The 19,963-nt window shown below is 39.6% G+C and overlaps 1 protein-coding gene across 2 annotated transcripts in view; it reads left to right on the top strand.

Annotated features, from left to right (window-relative positions):
* The first annotated feature begins 5,310 nt into the window (after positions 1–5,310).
* FGD5 (FYVE, RhoGEF and PH domain containing 5) overlaps positions 5,311–19,963 on the top strand; it is a 112,601-nt gene continuing 97,948 nt past the window's right edge. For both annotated transcript variants that reach the window (XM_075831832.1, XM_075831833.1), the window contains exons 1-2: positions 5,311–5,483; positions 9,906–12,861. In XM_075831832.1, coding sequence (XP_075687947.1) covers positions 5,432–5,483; positions 9,906–12,861 — 3,008 coding nt within the window. In that variant the 5' untranslated portion in view covers positions 5,311–5,431. The remainder of the gene's footprint in view (positions 5,484–9,905; positions 12,862–19,963) is intronic.

Below are 19,963 nucleotides of genomic sequence, written 5' to 3' on the forward strand. Positions count from 1 at the left end.
GTATAAGTTATACATCTTCCTGTATAAAGTGATATGGAGCGTGCTGGTATAACCTGGGTATCTTCTGTATATAATTATATATGTACAGCTGGTATAAGTTATACATCTTCTTGTATATAGTGATATGGAGCATGCTGGTATAACCTGGGTATCTTCTGTATATAATTATATATATACAGCTGGTATAAGTTATACATCTTCTTGTATATAGTGATATGGAGCATGCTGGTATAACCTGGGTATCTTCTGTATATAATTATATATGTACAGCTGGTATAACCTGGGTATCTTCTGTGTATAATGATATATGTACAGCTGGTATAAGTTATACATCTTCTTGTATATAGTGATATGGAGCATGCTGGTATAACCTGGGTATCTTCTATATATAATTATATATGTACAGCTGGTATAAGTTATACATCTTTTTGTATATAGTGATATGGAGCATGCTGGTATAACCTGGGTATCTTCTGTATATAATTATATATGTACAGCTGGTATAAGTTATACATCTTCTGTATATAGTGATATGGGGCATGCTGGTATAACCTGGGTATCTTCTGTATATAATTATGTATGTACAGCTGGTATAAGTTATACATCTTCTTGTATATAGTGATATGGAGCATGCTGGTATAACCTGGGTATCTTCTGTATATAATTATATATGTACAGCTGGTATAAGTTATACATCTTCTTGTATATAGTGATATGGAGCATGCTGGTATAACCTGGGTATCTTCTGTATATAATTATATATGTACAGCTGGTATAAGTTATACATCTTCTTGTATATAGTGATATGGAGCACGCTGGTATAACCTGGGTAGCTTCTGTATATAATTATATATGCACAGCTGGTATAAGTTATACATCTTCTTGTATATAGTGATATGGAGCACGCTGGTATAACCTGGGTATCTTCTGTATATAATTATATATGTACAGCTGGTATAAGTTATACATCTTCTTGTATATAGTGATATGGAGCATGCTGGTATAACCTGGGTATCTTCTGTATATAATTATATATGTACAGCTGGTATAAGTTATACATCTTCTTGTATATAGTGATATGGAGCATGCTGGTATAACCTGGGTATCTTCTGTATATAATTATATATGTACAGCTGGTATAAGTTATACATCTTCTTGTATATAGTGATATTGGGCATGCTGGTATAACCTGGGTATCTTCTGTATATAATTATATATGTACAGCTGGTATAAGTTATACATCTTCTTGTATATAGTGATATGGAGCATTCTGGTATAACCTGGGTATCTTCTGTATATAATTATATATGTACAGCTGGTATAAGTTATACATCTTCTTGTATATAGTGATATGGAGCATGCTGGTATAACCTGGGTATCTCCTGTATATAATTATATATGTACAGCTGGTATAAGTTATACATCTTCTTGTATATAGTGATATGGAGCATGCTGGTATAACCTGGGTATCTTCTGTATATAATTATATATGTACAGCTGGTATAAGTTATATATCTTCTTGTATATAGTGATATGGAGCATGCTGGTATAACCTGGGTATCTTCTGTATATAATGATATAAGTACAGCTGGTATAAGTTATACATCTTCTTGTATATAGTGATATGGAGCATGCTGGTATAACCTGGGTATCTTCTGTATATAATGATATAAGTACAGCTGGTATAAGTTATACATCTTCTTGTATATAGTGATATGGAGCATGCTGGTATAACCTGGGTATCTTCTGTATATAATTATATATGTACAGCTGGTATAAGTTATACATCTTCTTGTATATAGTGATATGGAGCATGCTGGTATAACCTGGGTATCTTCTGTATATAATGATATAAGTACAGCTGGTATAAGTTATACATCTTCTTGTATATAGTGATATGGAGCATGCTGGTATAACCTGGGTATCTTCTGTATATAATTATATATGTACAGCTGGTATAAGTTATATATCTTCTTGTATATAGTGATATGGAGCATGCTGGTATAACCTGGGTATCTTCTGATATACTATTAGGGTTTTTCACACGGCTATTTTCAGACGTTTTTCTGGCTGTAATTGCCCCAAAAAATTGCTGAGAAATCACGGGGCGTTTTTTTATGCCTCATTTTTAAAAAAAAGGCGCATAAAAAGACGCCCCGTAAAAAGAAGTGCATGTCACTTCTTGAGCCGCTTTTGGAGCCGTTTTTCATTGACTCAATAGAAAAACAGCTCCAAAAACGTCCGTAAAAAATACCACAGCAAAAAACGCGAGCGGCCATGACACGGTCGCAATGCGGCTAACCACCGCGCCGGCAATATGTTCGTTGCGGCTGTCAAACAGCCTGTTAGTGGCCGCACGTTAATGCGGGTAAACCGTCCCTTTATATGCAAAATCGTGCGCCCATGAATTAATACACGCTTTATGGCCTCACGATTTTGCAGGTTACAACAACTTACCCCCGATTCATTCTCTTTGGCGGCGCCGGAAAAAGCCGAACACTGCACTCGGCCATCTCCGGCGCTCCCGTAGAGAATTTATGGAGCGGCAGCGCGCATGTAACCGGAATACCCCTTAACAAGGTATTTGACAGCCGCGCCTACATAGTGCCAGCGCGGTTGTTGGCCGCGTTGCGACCGTGTCAGGGCCGCTCCGTGTGGCCGTACCCTTCGATGCAGCTGGATGAATTTCCAGCGCTTATTTTGCCTTTGTAAAGGGTTAACCCCTCGCCTGTTGCTATTCAATCAGTTCTCTAATTCTTTTACTCGTTATTATTCCGCAACTTGTTAGTAAATGAAATATTTATGTCCAGTGTGTCGGAGGTGACTGATTTGATGTGGGAATTAGCTGTTCAGCTGCAAGTCACCAGCACGAAACAAGTAATGTAATTCAAAGCCCTGTCATTTATATCGTATGCGGGGGAGGGGGCGGCTTTCAATTAATTCCACCCACTTTCATTCCCCAACAATTTATGATAAGAGCGTTGGCTCCACTTTCCAATCTCCTGTCCGGGATGCAGCTCTTGTAATTACACAGGACCCGGGAACATCCGACAGGACGGCGATAATCATTTCGGCGAGCGATTCCAACATTGATCTCGTATTCTTTACACAACAGAAAAACCATCCCATAATGTCTGATCTTCCATTCCGGCTACAACACAATAAATCTAACAATATCCGACAGAAAAAAATTGTTTCATCACAATGGATGTGTCGTATGAAGAGTTGGGTAAAAAAGCCAAAATCCCCCTATTGACCCACAGATTCCCCCGTCAGATGTGTTATATGATCAAACCGTGAATGTGACTGTCGACCTGCGGCTATCATAGCATGCTGAGAGTTGTAGTTCTGCAACAGCTGGACTGCCACAAGTTGGTTACCATTAATGCAGAGGGACAGAAAGCGCCAGCGGCGTGATGACTTAGGCCCTGTTCACACAGAGTTTTTTCAGGCGGAAAAACCTGAAGGAATTTTGACCTGCCTGCACTCTCTTTGCCGCGTTTTTCGGCCACAACCATTGAGCGCCGCGGGCAAAAACACAGCGAAAACCGCTTTCTCTGCCTTCCATTGATGTCAATGGGAGGTCAGAGACGGAAACGGCAAAAGAAAGGGCACGACGCTTCTTTTTCTCCCGAGCATTTTTTTACGCCTACGGGAAAAAGCACGCCTCCGCCTCCCATTGAATTCAATGGGAGGCGTTTTTGGCCGTCTTTTTCCGCGGTTTCGGAGTCAAAATACGTGGTAAAAAATCTCTGTGTGAACGGGACCTTATAGTCACATGACCCAGGTACTAACGCTCATCCCTCCCCTCAGCAACTTTGCAAATATTGCTCACTAGGGTATGTTCACACGGCCTATTTTCAGCCGTAAACGCCCCAAAAAACCCCCACTGATCAGATATTGATGGATCATCCTGAGGATAGGCTTTCAATTTCTTATGACTGGAAAAATCCCTGCGTTGCTGTGTTGCAGTACCATGCGCAGCCACACTCCTACATGTGGCGCTGCTGATCAGATGGAGACTGAATAAAGAGGTGGTTACATAGTTACATAGTTTGTACGGTTGAAAAAAGACACATGTCCATCAAGGTGGTTGCTCCAGAGCATTACAACCTGCAAAAGATAACATTGTGGGGATCACTAAGTTGGAAACCCAATAATTCCTAATGTATCTGACTCGCTTTGCTGCCATTTTTGTCTTTTAAAATCCCCCAACTCTATGTTTTTGTCTGTTTTGACACAAAAGTATCAAAATCCCCCAACACTACTTTTCCTTAAAATCGTCATTACGTAGTGTCAGGCGTGCGCATTAATGCAAAATAAAAAGCCAGATACAAAGCCGCAACGCCCGGATCTCCCATGGTCCTACCGAACTGAACTTAGATTACTATATAGTTCAAGGACCGCTGCGTATCGCTGACAAAATACGAACCCTAAGCTGCGGCCATATTACGGCTGTGTTCAAGGGGCCTTAGTCAGCACCTCCTAACAAAGTGAAATAAATGTACAGGTACAAATCTGCTGCGACTGCAATATATAAGCAAGCAAATCCAGAGATGCAGCACTCTAGGGCGCTAAGATATATGCAAACACTGAATATCTGAATCATTTTGAATTCCATTACCGCCCTGTTTACTATGTATTCAGGTCCTTGTCCTGTAGTACAGGTGTCATGTACGTGTTCGGACCCTCATGCTCTTGTGGTGGCGCTGTGATCAGGATGCGCGATAAGAACCTCACATTTAAAATTAATATGTCACTAATGCAATTAAAAATGATTCATATATTCTCAGTATACAGTATATATATATAAGCGCCCGCAGAATGCTGCTGCATTTTGTAGATTTCTTTGCTTAGGCGTTCACCAATGAAATCGATCAAATAAAATCGTATATGACCTTGTGCATGATGGAGAGATGCACCCCTTGTTCTGGGAATGGATGGTGGTCCCATTAATACGAGGTTCTAAAATGCATGGAAAACCCCTTTAAATTATTTTTCCAGCTCCATACATCGTATTTCTCACATGGTGATGAATTATCTACACATTTTAGGACTCCAGATACATATCTCTGTACATGACTGAGTGTGGACTGTATACAGTGGGTGTATGAGTGATGACATAGCAGAGTGCAGTGTGTATTGTTGTGCCTGTAATGAGCTCAGCCAGCAGTTAATGACTTCTCTATCTACTCACTACATTGTTGTGCTGCTTGCATTTGGGGGGTGAAGCTCTGATTGTGCAGACACGTGATTCTCCAGCTGCTGCATCCAGTCACAAGAAGAAGTAGTGGTGTCCCTTTAAATCTCAGTCCTTGTGTGCTGCAGGAAGGGACATGCCAGTTCCAGCAGCTCAGTCCATAGAGGAGCTGCTGCTAGTGCCAGGGCTGTGTGTGCCCAGCAGATGCCAGGGGATGATGTGATTTTGTGAATGCTGGGCACAGCTCTGCAGAACTTCTCAGGAGCAGGGAAGATGAGCACAGGTAGGTGCAGCAGAGCATGAGCTGACATTTGGGTGAAGATTAGCACTGCTACATGTGTTGTGTATAAGGTGTAGTAGAGTGTGGTGTGCGGGGTAGTAGTGTCTGCTTCTATATGCCCTGACATTATATGCTTTTATTTGTATAGGCGCATCACAGTAGAAATGACTGGACTGTTGCGGATTTGTTACAATGTGTTACAATTTGTTAAAATTTAAATTTCCGGCTCTAACCAATTCGGATTTTCACACTTGTCATTGTCTACAGTGTCTTTCTATCTCATCTTCCACACTATAATATATATATAAAAATATAACATATATAATAGTCCATTTAGATTGTCCGCTTTGCGGGTTAGTTTTGTCCAGATCATCACTCTCATCCCAAGTTACACTTTATGATTGATAATAGTTTTTAGGACTGGACAGGGGGAGGCAATTGTGTTACACTTGGTTAGCAGACAGGACCTGCTTTTGTTTTACAGTCTGGATAGGTGTGGAGTATGTTTGGTGCCATCTGAACAGATGGGTTTGTAAGATGTAGCAGAGCTGAGTTTGGCTTTTATAGATGGGTTTATGAAGGACTGCAGGGGAAATCTACATTCTAGTTATCAGCCCTGCTACATGTACAGATATGCATTGTGGAGTCCGTTCACCAGTCACATAGAGGAGTTTTCTGGTAAATGGATTTGGCATTGTAATTGTAACTGTGGAGGTAGCAGTAGTGATGATTTTTATTTTATTTTATTTTTTATTGTAGAATAGAACCCTAAAGTTAGGGGGGATAGATAAATATGAGATATAGATAGATAGATGTTCTAAATTAATTTATAATATATAAATTTATTTTGATGCCACAATAATAATAAATTAGGAGGAAGCTTGTAAACAATTTTTTTTAGGTTGAACAATATTTTTGTCCATTTGATATAAACTTTAAATATTTTATTCTCTGTAGTGACAGGATATATTAGACTTGATATTCCCCTTGCAGTACCTCACACCAAAGCCTCATTTATCCAGCTGACATAGTGAATGAATTCTTAATGGCACAGGTGCACTTCAGAAGATAAAACCATCCATCCCAATTTATATAGTAATATCTGGCTACTGTATGATGTCTGGCCAGCAGGGGGCAGCGTGACATCTGTGGGCGATGGTTGTACAGCACATTTCATGTCCTGGGGACAGAGCCCCTCTCTGTGAGTGTGTCCCTGAGATTTGGGAGTGGGTCATAGTAACAGGATGTGGCCTACAGATCCATTTCTTCCTTCCTGCCATTGCTAAAAGTCTCTGGAGTGTTTTTAACCCTGTAAGCGCCAATGATATCTAAGTGGCAGGCTATTGTTATGGCATCTACTTAAAAATATAGCAGCAAATTCTCACAACCACTTTGATCGCCAGTTCCCCCAACTGTAAAATACCAACCAGCAGATGTGCAGAATCCATATAATCCTCTACATCTTGACAGGATCCCATCATCCATCACCATCGGTCCCTTGTTCTCAAAAATCCTAAAACTTAATTCCTTAAGTTATTAAAGAACATTACCCCCTCCCCCAGATCACCAGTAAAAAGTACAGGACCTCCAACTATCCCCTTCAGTAGAGTTCTATTCAGCCATATAATATATATATATCTGTGCCTGGGAAAGCTGGGTGGCCTCAAAACTTGCAAGATGGATTGTCATGCAGCTTACCAGAATCATAAAATGCAAATCTGTCTAGTTGAGTAGTTCTTTGCACCCACTTCTCCACTTTTGTTGCTTTTTGCCATTCAGGAGCCTGGGAAAGCTGAATGACAACGACGTTGGAAGCCAAAATTGGCCATAGATACATAGATTTCTCCACATTAGGGCCAAAATTTCTAGAACGAAATGTCTCTAAACCACCTACGCTATATTTTCTATGTTTATTAACCAGTTCCCCTTTGATACGACGTAGAACTGGCCTGCAAAAATATATATCAGAGTCATAGAGCTGATATCTGTCGTATCCAAGGGCACCAACCAGATTGCACTTGGCCATTTTACGGATCCATGTTGTACAGATCTGTAATACGTCACATGCAGAAATCTAAGGGGCCATACTGTGTGCCTCGATTTCTTACAGAGACATATGACGTTGTTCCTATAAGATTCATACAAAATTCTTTAAAGGGTAACTAAACGTTCTACAAACGTCTGACATGTCATAGTGACATGTCAGAAGTTTGGTGGGGTTCCGAGTACTGAGACCCCCACGATCGCTAAAACTAAGGGCAGAAGTGCTCGTGTGAGCTGCTTCGTGTCTGTTCGGCTTTTTCCGGAAAGCCGATGTAGCGGAGTACGGGCTCATAGACTTTCTATTGAGTCCGTACTCCCCTACCGTTTAGTTTTACCGATTGGTGTGGGTCTCAGTGCTCGGACCCCCACCAATCAAAACTTATGGCGTGTCAGAAGATTGTTAAACGTTTAGTTACCTTTTAAGAAAAAAAAAAATGCAAGTTCCATCCGAGACCATAGTATGGAGGTACTCTGCCCTGGCAGCATCGCTTGTAGGGGAGAATACAACATGGTACCATATGGTGGCACATGCCCATGGCTCCATATCATGGAGCTGCAGCCACACAGGCGAGTCTGAAATATGGCCAGCGGTGTAGTTATTAGGGGGAGCATATTTAGAATTCCACCTGGGCCCCAAAGGCCCCTCTACTACACACCAGTATTATTAATAGCACATGCTAGGTGGAGGACCCTGTTACAGATTTTGGGGCCAAGGAGGTACAACTTGCGCCTCTGGTCCCTGGTATCGGTCCCTCCATCAATGTAAACATAACAGCCCAGGATTTCCAGTATGGCCACCTATGACTTACTATTTTCCCATTTCCTTCTCTATAACCATTACCAGGCGCATTTAAAGGGCTTCCCTTAAAAGTCTCCATACTGACGTCATATTAAAGTGTTCTTATTATAATGGATGAATCACATGCTGTCAGTGAGTTATAATGGAGTCCAGTGCATGTTCTGACTGATCGCCAGAGCAGCAGCGAAGAATGTCAGAAAATGTTATTATGGGCAGGAAGTGACCTCAGCGACTGATTATTTATTGTCCTACATAACTTCCTGCCAACAATCAGACCGAACCGCCATGCAGTTTACTAGGAAACTAGATCATATGTCCCAAGGGTACAGGAAGGAAGCATTTCCCTGGAGGCCGGTGCCTACAAATTCTTCATATAGTTCTGTGGATAATAAGATTAGGAGCCATAGAAATGATAAATCACGTTCCTTTATAATTCTGACATTAAAATATGCACTAAAACCTCTAAGAGGTATAAATAATGAGGTCTAGGAGGAGGAATCATCGCTGAATTGTCAGATACAAAATGGGGAATTGATTTTGTTTGTTCCACAATGCACATTATTCCTATATTTCATGTATTCCAAGTTCCGTCATTTGACGCCATGGTGCGATTGTTATTCCTTGTGTTTGCCGTCATTTATAATGCTATTGGGATTTTATTTTTTTTTAACATAAAAAGTGACTTTTTCTTAATAACCAATCGTTGTAAAGTTCATTGGGGCATAGATGGCCCTATAATTCAGATGCACCAATCATTTAGACAATACCATTAAAAACTAGCACTCAAAAAAAAAAAATATTGGCACAAATAGTGGCCAAGAAATAAGACCTGTCATAGAAAACAATCCAAAAAGTTTGGTGCCAGTGGCAAGTTTTCTTAGGGGCATGGGATTTGCCTATACTGGTGCACTAGGGGTAACTTGATAGGAAACCGGTGGATCCAGGATGTTTTTGTCACATAGGGGCAAACCATAGAAATCCCATATACAAGCTTCATGCTGATGTAGCCGTGGGTCGGATGCTGAGCCACCCAAGGGTGTAAATATGATAGAGGCAAGCCATGCGGCAGCTCTGGGTCCCACAGGGAGAAGGTTGGTCCCATCCCTTTTGCTACTAGATGGGACCTCTGCAGAGGAACTGCTTTATTAGCAAACAAGAGGTGGGGAATTGGCCCGAGGGTCATGGAAAGAGAATGAAGCAGAAAACAAACACTTGGCCCTTCCGTCTGGGTTGCAAAACCTGGCACCAAAATATGGCCATCATTTAGATTTTTTGCTCATTTTTACTCCCGCACGCGACGCCCCTCTGCTTATAGAGCAGCCCCCATACTAGCTTACTCGAGCTGACCATGTATTACATAAACGATCATTCATCTGAAAACAATGTCTGGCTGGAGAAGACTTTCCCCAGCAAATATGAAAGGGGTCAAACCCTTTAAGGAACTCCCTATAGCTCTGGCTCGGTTCTCGGTGATAAGTCCTTATTTAGCCTTCCTTGTCTATTCTTCCACATACACGTTAAGATGTATTGTTTACAAAAGTTCCAGATTTACAAAAATTTTCTTTTTTCTTTTTATCTTTTAGAATTGACCAAACCTGCTCTTGCACCAAAGCCACAAGGTCCCAAGTATTCTTCTCCACTGATCTCGAAAACTGGTCTTGTCCATCAAGCAAAATCTATGTCCAGGGGTCCCAAACCTCCAATCGCCCCCAAACCGGTGTTATCTCCAGCTACAGAAAGGAGGTGCATAGAGAACGAGAACAATTCCTTGAACAAGTGTTCCAACGGGGATGTAGTTTGTCCTGTCGAGATCTATGATGCCGATCATTACATACCGGTGTGTGACGAATTGGAAACATTGGACATGACCTATGAGGATTATATTTCTGTTCCAGAGTCACAGTTGACAGATGAGGAATGCACAGACTTCGATTGTGAGAAAAGTTCATGTTCTGAGGGGCCTGTAGACCACTGGAATGCTACATCTGGGGACGGGGACAGTCCTTCTCAAGGTGGGGAGGAAGACAGTGGACTCCCTGATAGTGCACCCTCAAAAGAAGTAGAATCTGGGGACTCTACAGAGGTTGATGACAGTGACAACACCGATGCCCTTAGCTTGAGGTCTTCTTCTACTGCCGAGGCGGATAGCTTGGTGTCTCATTCTGGCTCAATGCAATTCAAAAATGACCTTGGAGATATAGACGATTTTTTACCTTTGGACAGCAATGAATGTAATTCAGAAACCAGGGAAGAACATGGGGATACAGACTTAAATAATATGGGGTGCGAAGACAGTACAGATAGCCTATCCATCAGTGATGGCAACATAAATGACTATGAGGTCTCTTTGGGTGAGACTCTTTGCAATAATTCCCAGTTTCCCATCTGTGGTGATGTTGATGGATCTAATGTATCTTCTGAACATGAACTTTTAGATATGGGTTCAACTGATGGTTCTATATTACCAGAAGCAGACCAATGTGAGGAGGAGCCAGCCCAATGTGAGGAGGAGCCAGCCCAATGTGAGGAGGAGCCAGCCCAGTGTGAGGAGGAGCCAACCCAATGTGAGGAGGAGCCAGCCCAGTGTGAGGAGGAGCCAGCCCAGTGTGAGGAGGAGCCAGCCCAATGTGAGGAGGAGCCAGCCCAATGTGAGGAGGAGCCAGCCCAATGTGAGGAAAATGAAGACACAGAGCAGGACCTTTCTGCAGATGTTTTAGTCAATAACGTAGAGATCATAGAGGATACCAATGTCGAGGAGGTCAATGATGAGAAATCGCATGGCTTTAATGAAGACAACACTGTATCAGATCCTGGTATTGAAGAAGAACTTGAGCAAGAAACTAATAAAGACAGTATGGTCAATGATAACACCATTGAAGGTATTGAGGAAGCTTCACGTGTCGATATTGAGTTTGGTGAAGACCCTGAAGAAATAAAGGAAACATCTGGAGATGACTATATTGATGACAGCTGCCAAATTATTCCATTTGAAGGTGAAGATAATGAGGATGTAAAGGAACCATCAGGAGAACCACAAGATGCGGGAAATGTAGAAGACACCAACTTGGATTCACTGATTGAGCTTGAGGTTGAGCAGATAAAAGAAGAATTTACTGGGGACATTGACGCAGCTGCAGAGGACGAAGGAAGGAACTTTCATGAAGCTGACCCCGCTGCTGATACTCAGGGTGATGAATTATTTCCAAAGGATGAAGCTGACGCAGCAGAGATGTCACCTGAAGACCAGGAAACAAAGGTCAAGGAGTTTCCAGCGGAGATGGTGGAAAATATATCTACAGCTGAGATCATTGACGAGGCAGAAGAAGATGACAGCAACCCATATGTCCTGGAGGACAGTGCACAATCCAGGAGCAGGAAGCTGCTCAGTACAGAGGACAATATTACTAACAAGAAAGAGGAAGACGCCATCATGGAAGAATCCAGCCATGACGAGGGCAACCATCTACTCAACATAGACAGAAAAAATATTGTCACAAGGACCAGGTCCTACTCAGGGAAAATCCCTGGGAATGTCCCTGAGACGGTGCCTGAGGAGACTGTTGCAGAAATGGAGGCTCAGCCATGCAATATTGACCTATTGATGAATGCCAAGTCTGACAAACTGGAATCTAAGCCTATAGATTTCATAAGGGCTTTACCAAGGAAGCCAAGTCGATTTATCATATACCCGAGGTCCTACTCAGTTGAAGGCAGGGAAAATGCAGCCTCAATGTATATTGAGTCTGATATCAACTTCTCTCCATATATCATTAGCTCTTCCGGCAGCTTTTCCCAGAGAAACTACCATACACATAGTGGGATGTCCACACCGACCTCTTTGGTGGACATTCCTCCACCCTTTCAGCTTGCCAGTATTACAAAAAAGCCAATTACCAAAAGTTCACCTTCGCTCTTGATTGAGAATGACTCTTCCGAGAAAGGCTTCAAGAAGAAGAAGTCCTCATTCAAACGGTTCCTCGCCTTGAAGTTTAAAAAGAAGACCGAAAACAAAGTCCATGTTGACGTCAATGTGTCTTCCTCCAGGTCTTCTTCAGAATCCAGTTACCATGGTCCATCCAGGTTGATTGACCTGGAAAGAAGAAGTGTTGGGAACTCTCCCCAGTTGCAGAGTCGTTCCGGGATGCCATGCCACCCAGATTCTCCCACAGCAATGCTCTTCTACAAGGACATGAAGAGGAAAGGAACATCAAAGGCCTTTAACCGGAGCGTAGCCAGGGTGGAGTCCTTTGAGGATCGGTCCAGACCACCATTTATGCCTTTACCTTTAACTAAACCCAGGTCTATTTCTTTTCCCAACACTGACACCTCCGACTATGAGAATATCCCAGCCATGAATTCTGATTATGAAAATATACAAATTCCCCCTCGAAGGCCTACCAGGGCTAGCACCTTCACAGAATTCTTTGAGGATCCCAGCAGAGCCTTGTCTTCTGCCAATGAGAATGATGGATATGTGGATATGAGCAGCTTCAATACTTTTGAAGTCAAGCAACAGACAGCGGAGCAAGAGTCCGAAAGGTACGTTACTGCTCGGCAAAATGTCAGCTCTTGTCATGTTTTTAGCATTGCATAGTTATAGGTCCAAACAACACTTATGGTCGTACCTTGATCCATCCAGTTTTCCGATATCGGTCCTTAAAGGGGGAAGACATTGCAAGGAATCTACAATAGTCCCTGTAATGAAATCCAGACTGACGCATTTTACCTGCACTGATACATTGTAATAAACTGATTTCTCCTGTTGTGTTTAGCTCACAAAGGATTCAATTGTATCAACCACCCAGCTGTTAAAAGTATTAGGTCTCTGGATATAAACAAGAATGTTCCCATTCACTGACCGCAAGCAGATATCTTGAAAACGGTGAAGAACTGGAACACAAACTATATTAGAAAGTTAGAGAATTTTACATTATACAATGATTAAGCTCCATTTACATAAAACCAGAAAAGACCCTTTAAGGGATCTTGCTGCATGGGCCACGCGTATTGGGGACAGGGTGCTGGGGGCCCATAGATGGCCTTGGGGCAAATATGGTTTAAAATACAATACAATAATAAATGTAGTGCCCCCCGCAGTTTTACTGATACAGGATCTGTGTCCTCACAGCTTTGTTAAAGGGACAGCGCCTCCTATTTTGCACGTCTTTCCCTTGAGCTTCGCCGCTATATCACCTGATTTAAACTGCAATTTACAAGTGTGACAGCGCAACCGCCAGCTCTAATAGATTTGTGATTTTCTGTGATCCACTTGTGATGTCTTGATACAATTATCAGGCAATGAAAGGCTTAGTCGACTTTGTCGCAGGGTTGCTCGGCCCGTGATTGGTTTTTGCAACACAATAATTGCTGAGCCTGACAGGCCGCGCTGCAGTACTGGAAGCTGAACTGCTGACGAAGCTCCAGGCAACTTTCCCCTTGGGGTTTGCAGGCTGCATTTGTTTCCATAGAGCCGCCGGATAATATCACGTACAGTGTTACCTATTATCACCCGTCTGGTGTTATCCTGAGACTTCATCATCACATTCAGGCTGCTTGATAAGACGTTCTGCTGCGCTACTCTCATCATCCTCGGCTTAACACGGATTGGATAATGACTAGTGATGTCATCAAGTGGGTGGCACCAGACTCTGAGTCCAATATTAAGATGCATTATATTGCTCACTAGATGATAATGGATCTGCGGTTACTAAACTGACCCTGGGGGATCTCATGAGATGCCAATGTTCTTAGGATACCCTCAGTTAGCAATAGGCAAGATAATTACAGGGAGACATCGTGATTTATACCCCAAGCATCAGCAGAGATCCGGACCAGAGCTGCAATATTAGTGTTTCTTGTGGTTTCCTCACTGATGTTCACAGACCAGGTGTCAATATGACCGGACCTTACAGGAATAAATTACTACTGCATCCCCCTCATCACTGATAACATTCTCTTATTAAATTAAATTGAAGCAAAACAAAGTCTGTATTATAATAGTTATATTCTTGTATATAGGGGGCAGTATTATAGTAGTTATATTCTTGTATATAGGGGGCAGTATTATAGTAGTTATATTCTTGTATATAGGAGCAGTATTATAGTAGTTATATTCTTGTATATAGGGACAGTGTTATAGTAGTTATATTCTTGTATATAGGGGCAGTATTATAGTGGTTATATTCTTGTATATAGGAGCAGTATTATAGTAGTTATATTCTTGTGTATAGGGACAGTATTATAGTAGTTATATTCTTGTATATAGGGGGCAGTATTATAGTAGTAATATTCTTGTATATAGGGAGCAGTATTATAGTAGTTATATTCTTGTATATAGGAGCAGTATTATAGTAGTTATATTCTTGTATATGGGGGCAGTATTATAGTAGTTATATTCTTGTATATAGAGGCAGTATTATAGTAGTTATATTCTTGTATATAGAGGCAGTATTATAGTAGTTATATTCTTGTATATAGGAGGCAGTATTATAGTAGTTATATTCTTGTATATAGAGGCAGTATTATAGTAGTTATATTCTTGTATATAGAGGCAGTATTATAGTAGTTATATTCTTGTATATAGGAGGCAGTATTATAGTAGTTATATTCTTGTATATAGGAGGCAGTATTATAGTAGTTATATTCTTGTATATAGGGGCAGTATTATAGTGGTTATATTCTTGTATATAGGAGCAGTATTATACTAGTTATATTCTTGTATATAGGGACAGTGTTATAGTAGTTATATTCTTGTATATAGGGGCAGTATTATAGTGGTTATATTCTTGTATATAGGAGCAGTATTATAGTAGTTATATTCTTGTATATAGGGACAGTATTATAGTAGTTATATTCTTGTATATAGGGGGCAGTATTATAGTAGTAATATTCTTGTATATAGGGAGCAGTATTATAGTAGTTATATTCTTGTATATAGGAGCAGTATTATAGTAGTTATATTCTTGTATATGGGGGCAGTATTATAGTAGTTATATTCTTGTATATAGGGGCAGTATTATAATAGTTATATTCTTGTATATAGGGGCAGTATTATAGTAGTTATATTCTTATATATAGGGGCAGTATTATAGTAGTTATATTCTTGTATATAGTAGGCAGTATTATAGTAGTTATATTCTTGTATATAGGAGCAGTATTATAGTAGTTATATTCTTGCATATAGGGGGCAGTATTATAGTAGTTATATTCTTGTATATAGGGGGCAGTATTATAGTAGTTATATTCTTGTATATAGAGGCAGTATTATAGTAGTTATATTCTTGTATATAGGGGCAGTATTATAGTGGTTATATTCTTGTATATAGGGAGCAGTATTATAGTAGTTATATTCTTGTATATAAGGGCAGTATTATAGTAGTTATATTCTTGTATATGGGGGCAGTATTATAGTAGTTATATTCTTGTATATAGGGGCAGTATTATAATAGTTATATTCTTGTATATAGGAGCAGTATTATAGTAGTTATATTCTTGTATATAGGGGCAGTATTATAGTAGTTATATTCTTATATATAGGGGGCAGTATTATAGTAGTTATATTCTTGTATATAGTAGGCAGTATTATAGTAGTTATATTCTTGTATATAGGGGGCAGTATTATAGTAGTTATATTCTTGTATACCGGAGCAGTATTATAGTAGTTATATTCTTGTATATAGTGGGCAGTATTATAGTAGTTATATTCTTGTATATAGGAGCAGTATTATAGTAGTTATATTCTTGTATATAGGGGGCAGTATTATAGTAGTTATATTCTTGTATATAGGAGGCAGTATTATAGTAGTTATATTCTTGTATATAGGAGGCAGTATTATAGTAGTTATATTCTTGTATATAGGGGGCAGTATTATAGTAGTTATATTCTTGTATATAGGAGGCAGTATTATAGTAGTTATATTCTTGTATATAGGAGGCAGTAATATAGTAGTTATATTCTTGTATACAGGAGCAGTATTATAGTAGTTATATTCTTGTATATAGGGGGCAGTATTGTAGTAGTTATATTCTTATATATAGGGAAGCAGTATTATAGTAGTTATATTCTTGTATATAGGAGCAGTATTATAGTAGTTATATTCTTATATATAGGGGGCAGTATTATAGTAGTTATATTCTTGTATATAGGGGCAGTATTATAGTAGTTATATTCTTGTATATAGGGGGCAATGTTATAGTAGTTATATTCTTGTATATAGGAGCAGTATTATAGTAGTTATATTCTTGTATATAGGGGCAGTATTATAGTAGTTATATTCTTGTATATAGGGGCAGTATTATAGTAGTTATATTCTTGTATATAGAGGGAAGTATTATAGTAGTTATATTCTTGTATATAGGAGCAGTATTATAGTAGTTATATTCTTGTATATAGAGGCAGTATTATAGTAGTTATATTCTTGTATATAGAGGCAGTATTATAGTAGTTATATTCTTGTATATAGGGGCAGTATTATAGTAGTTATATTCTTGTATATAGGGACAGTATTATAGTAGTTATATTCTTGTATATAGGGGGCAGTATTATAGTAGTAATATTCTTGTATATAGGGAGCAGTATTATAGTAGTTATATTCTTGTATATAGTAGGCAGTATTATAGTAGTTATATTCTTGTATATAGGAGCAGTATTATAGTAGTTATATTCTTGTATATAGAGGCAGTATTATAGTAGTTATATTCTTGTATATAGGGGCAGTATTATAGTGGTTATATTCTTGTATATAGGGAGCAGTATTATAGTAGTTATATTCTTGTATACAGGAGCAGTATTATAGTAGTTATATTCTTGTATATAGGGGGCAGTATTGTAGTAGTTATATTCTTGTATATAGGGGCAGTATTATAATAGTTATATTCTTGTATACAGGAGCAGTATTATAGTAGTTATATTCTTGTATATAGGGGGCAGTATTGTAGTAGTTATATTCTTATATATAGGGAAGCAGTATTATAGTAGTTATATTCTTGTATATAGGAGCAGTATTATAGTAGTTATATTCTTATATATAGGGGGCAGTATTATAGTAGTTATATTCTTGTATATAGGGGCAGTATTATAGTAGTTATATTCTTGTATATAGGGGGCAATGTTATAGTAGTTATATTCTTGTATATAGGAGCAGTATTATAGTAGTTATATTCTTGTATATAGGGGCAGTATTATAGTAGTTATATTCTTGTATATAGGGACAGTATTATAGTAGTTATATTCTTGTATATAGGGGGCAGTATTATAGTAGTAATATTCTTGTATATAGGGAGCAGTATTATAGTAGTTATATTCTTGTATATAGGAGCAGTATTATAGTAGTTATATTCTTGTATATGGGGGCAGTATTATAGTAGTTATATTCTTGTATATAGGGGCAGTATTATAATAGTTATATTCTTGTATATAGGAGCAGTATTATAGTAGTTATATTCTTGTATATAGGGGCAGTATTATAGTAGTTATATTCTTATATATAGGGGGCAGTATTATAGTAGTTATATTCTTGTATATAGTAGGCAGTATTATAGTAGTTATATTCTTGTATATAGGAGCAGTATTATAGTAGTTATATTCTTGCATATAGGGGGCAGTATTATAGTAGTTATATTCTTGTATATAGGGGGCAGTATTATAGTAGTTATATTCTTGTATATAGAGGCAGTATTATAGTAGTTATATTCTTGTATATAGGGGCAGTATTATAGTGGTTATATTCTTGTATATAGGGAGCAGTATTAGGGCGGGTTCACACATGGCGGAATTTCACTTAAATTCCGCTGCGGACACTCCGCAGCGTTAATCCGCAGCGGAGCCGTTTCTCCATTGACTTTCACTTTAATTTAGCAGTGTTCGTTTACACGATGCGTACAATTCCGCTGCGGAGCATAGGCTGCGGAGCGGAATTTGGTGTCCGCAGCATGCTCTGTCTGTTGCGGAGCAGTGGCGGACTGGTTGCGGACTCATGGCGGAATTTCTCCATTGACTTCAATGGAGAGTCAAAATTCCGCAATGAAGTCCGCAGATCTTATGTGTGCTGCGGAGCGTATTGTTTTTACTACCATGACATTTCTTCATTCTGGCTGGACCTATGTATTTCTAGGTCTACAGCCAGACTGAGGAAGTCAATGGGGCTCCCGTAATGACGGGAGCGTTGCTAGGAGACGTCTGTAAATAGTCACTGTCCAGGGTGCTGAAAGAGTTACGCGATCGGCAGTAACTGTTTCTGCACCCGGGACAGTGACTACCGATCTCAATATACATGTATCTGTAAAAAAAAATATAATTTCATACTTACCGAGAACTCCCTGCGTCTGTCTCCAGTCCGGCCTCCCAGGATGACGTTTCAGTGTAAGTGACGGCTGCAGCCAATCACAGGCCAAGCACAGGCTGCAGCGGTCACATGGACTGGAGCGTCATCCAGGGAGGTCGGGCCGGATGCCGAAAGAGGGACGCGTCACCAAGACAACGGCCGGTAAGTATGAATTTCTTTGACTTTCACTAGGGAAAGTGCTGTCCCTTCTCTCTATCCTGCACTGAATAGGGAAAAGAGAAGCACTTTTCCTGCAGTCCGCAGCGGCCAGTCCGCATCAATTTTCTGCACATTTTGTGCAGATCCGCTGCAGAATCTGCAACGCAGATTCTGTGCGGCATTGATGCGGACAGTTGCGGAGGAATTCCGCCATGTGTGGTCATGCCCTTATAGTAGTTATATTCTTGTATATAGGGGCAGTATTATAGTAGTTATATTCTTGTATATGGGGGCAGTATTATAGTAGTTATATTCTTGTATATAGGGGCAGTATTATAATAGTTATATTCTTGTATATAGGAGCAGTATTATAGTAGTTATATTCTTGTATATAGGGGCAGTATTATAGTAGTTATTTTCTTGTATATAGGGGCAGTATTATAGTAGTTATATTCTTGTATATAGTAGGCAGTATTATAGTAGTTATATTCTTGTATATAGGAGCAGTATTATAGTAGTTATATTCTTGCATATAGGGGGCAGTATTATAGTAGTTATATTCTTGTATATAGGGGGCAGTATTATAGTAGTTATATTCTTGTATACCGGAGCAGTATTATAGTAGTTATATTCTTGTATATAGTGGGCAGTATTATAGTAGTTATATTCTTGTATATAGGAGCAGTATTATAGTAGTTATATTCTTGTATATAGGAGGCAGTATTATAGTAGGCAGGTAAAGGCAAAGGGCTGAGTCCAGCGATAAGAGGATAAAATGGAAACTGATTCCAAGTTTACTAGATTTTCAGTTTAAAAGGTCCAAGTAGTTTGGAGTCCTGGTGTGCAAATGGGAGGATATGACGGTCCAGTCTTGGGGCCAAGACTGGACCGTCATATCCTCCCATTTGCACACCAGGACTCCAAACTACTTGGACCTTTTAAACTGAAAATCTAGTAAACTTGGAATCAGTTTCCATTTTATCCTCTTATCGCTGGACTCAGCCCTTTGCCTTTACCTGCCTACACCCAACGTGTGCCGACACGAGAGCCCGTGCGATGACCACGACACACACATCAAGTGTCAGGTGAGCTGGAGGACCTCTTCCACATACTTTCTGTCAGTATTATAGTAGTTATATTCTTGTATATAGGAGGCAGTA

Source organism: Rhinoderma darwinii, chromosome 7 (assembly GCF_050947455.1).
Source record: "Rhinoderma darwinii isolate aRhiDar2 chromosome 7, aRhiDar2.hap1, whole genome shotgun sequence".
NCBI classification, from domain to species: domain Eukaryota; kingdom Metazoa; phylum Chordata; class Amphibia; order Anura; family Rhinodermatidae; genus Rhinoderma; species Rhinoderma darwinii.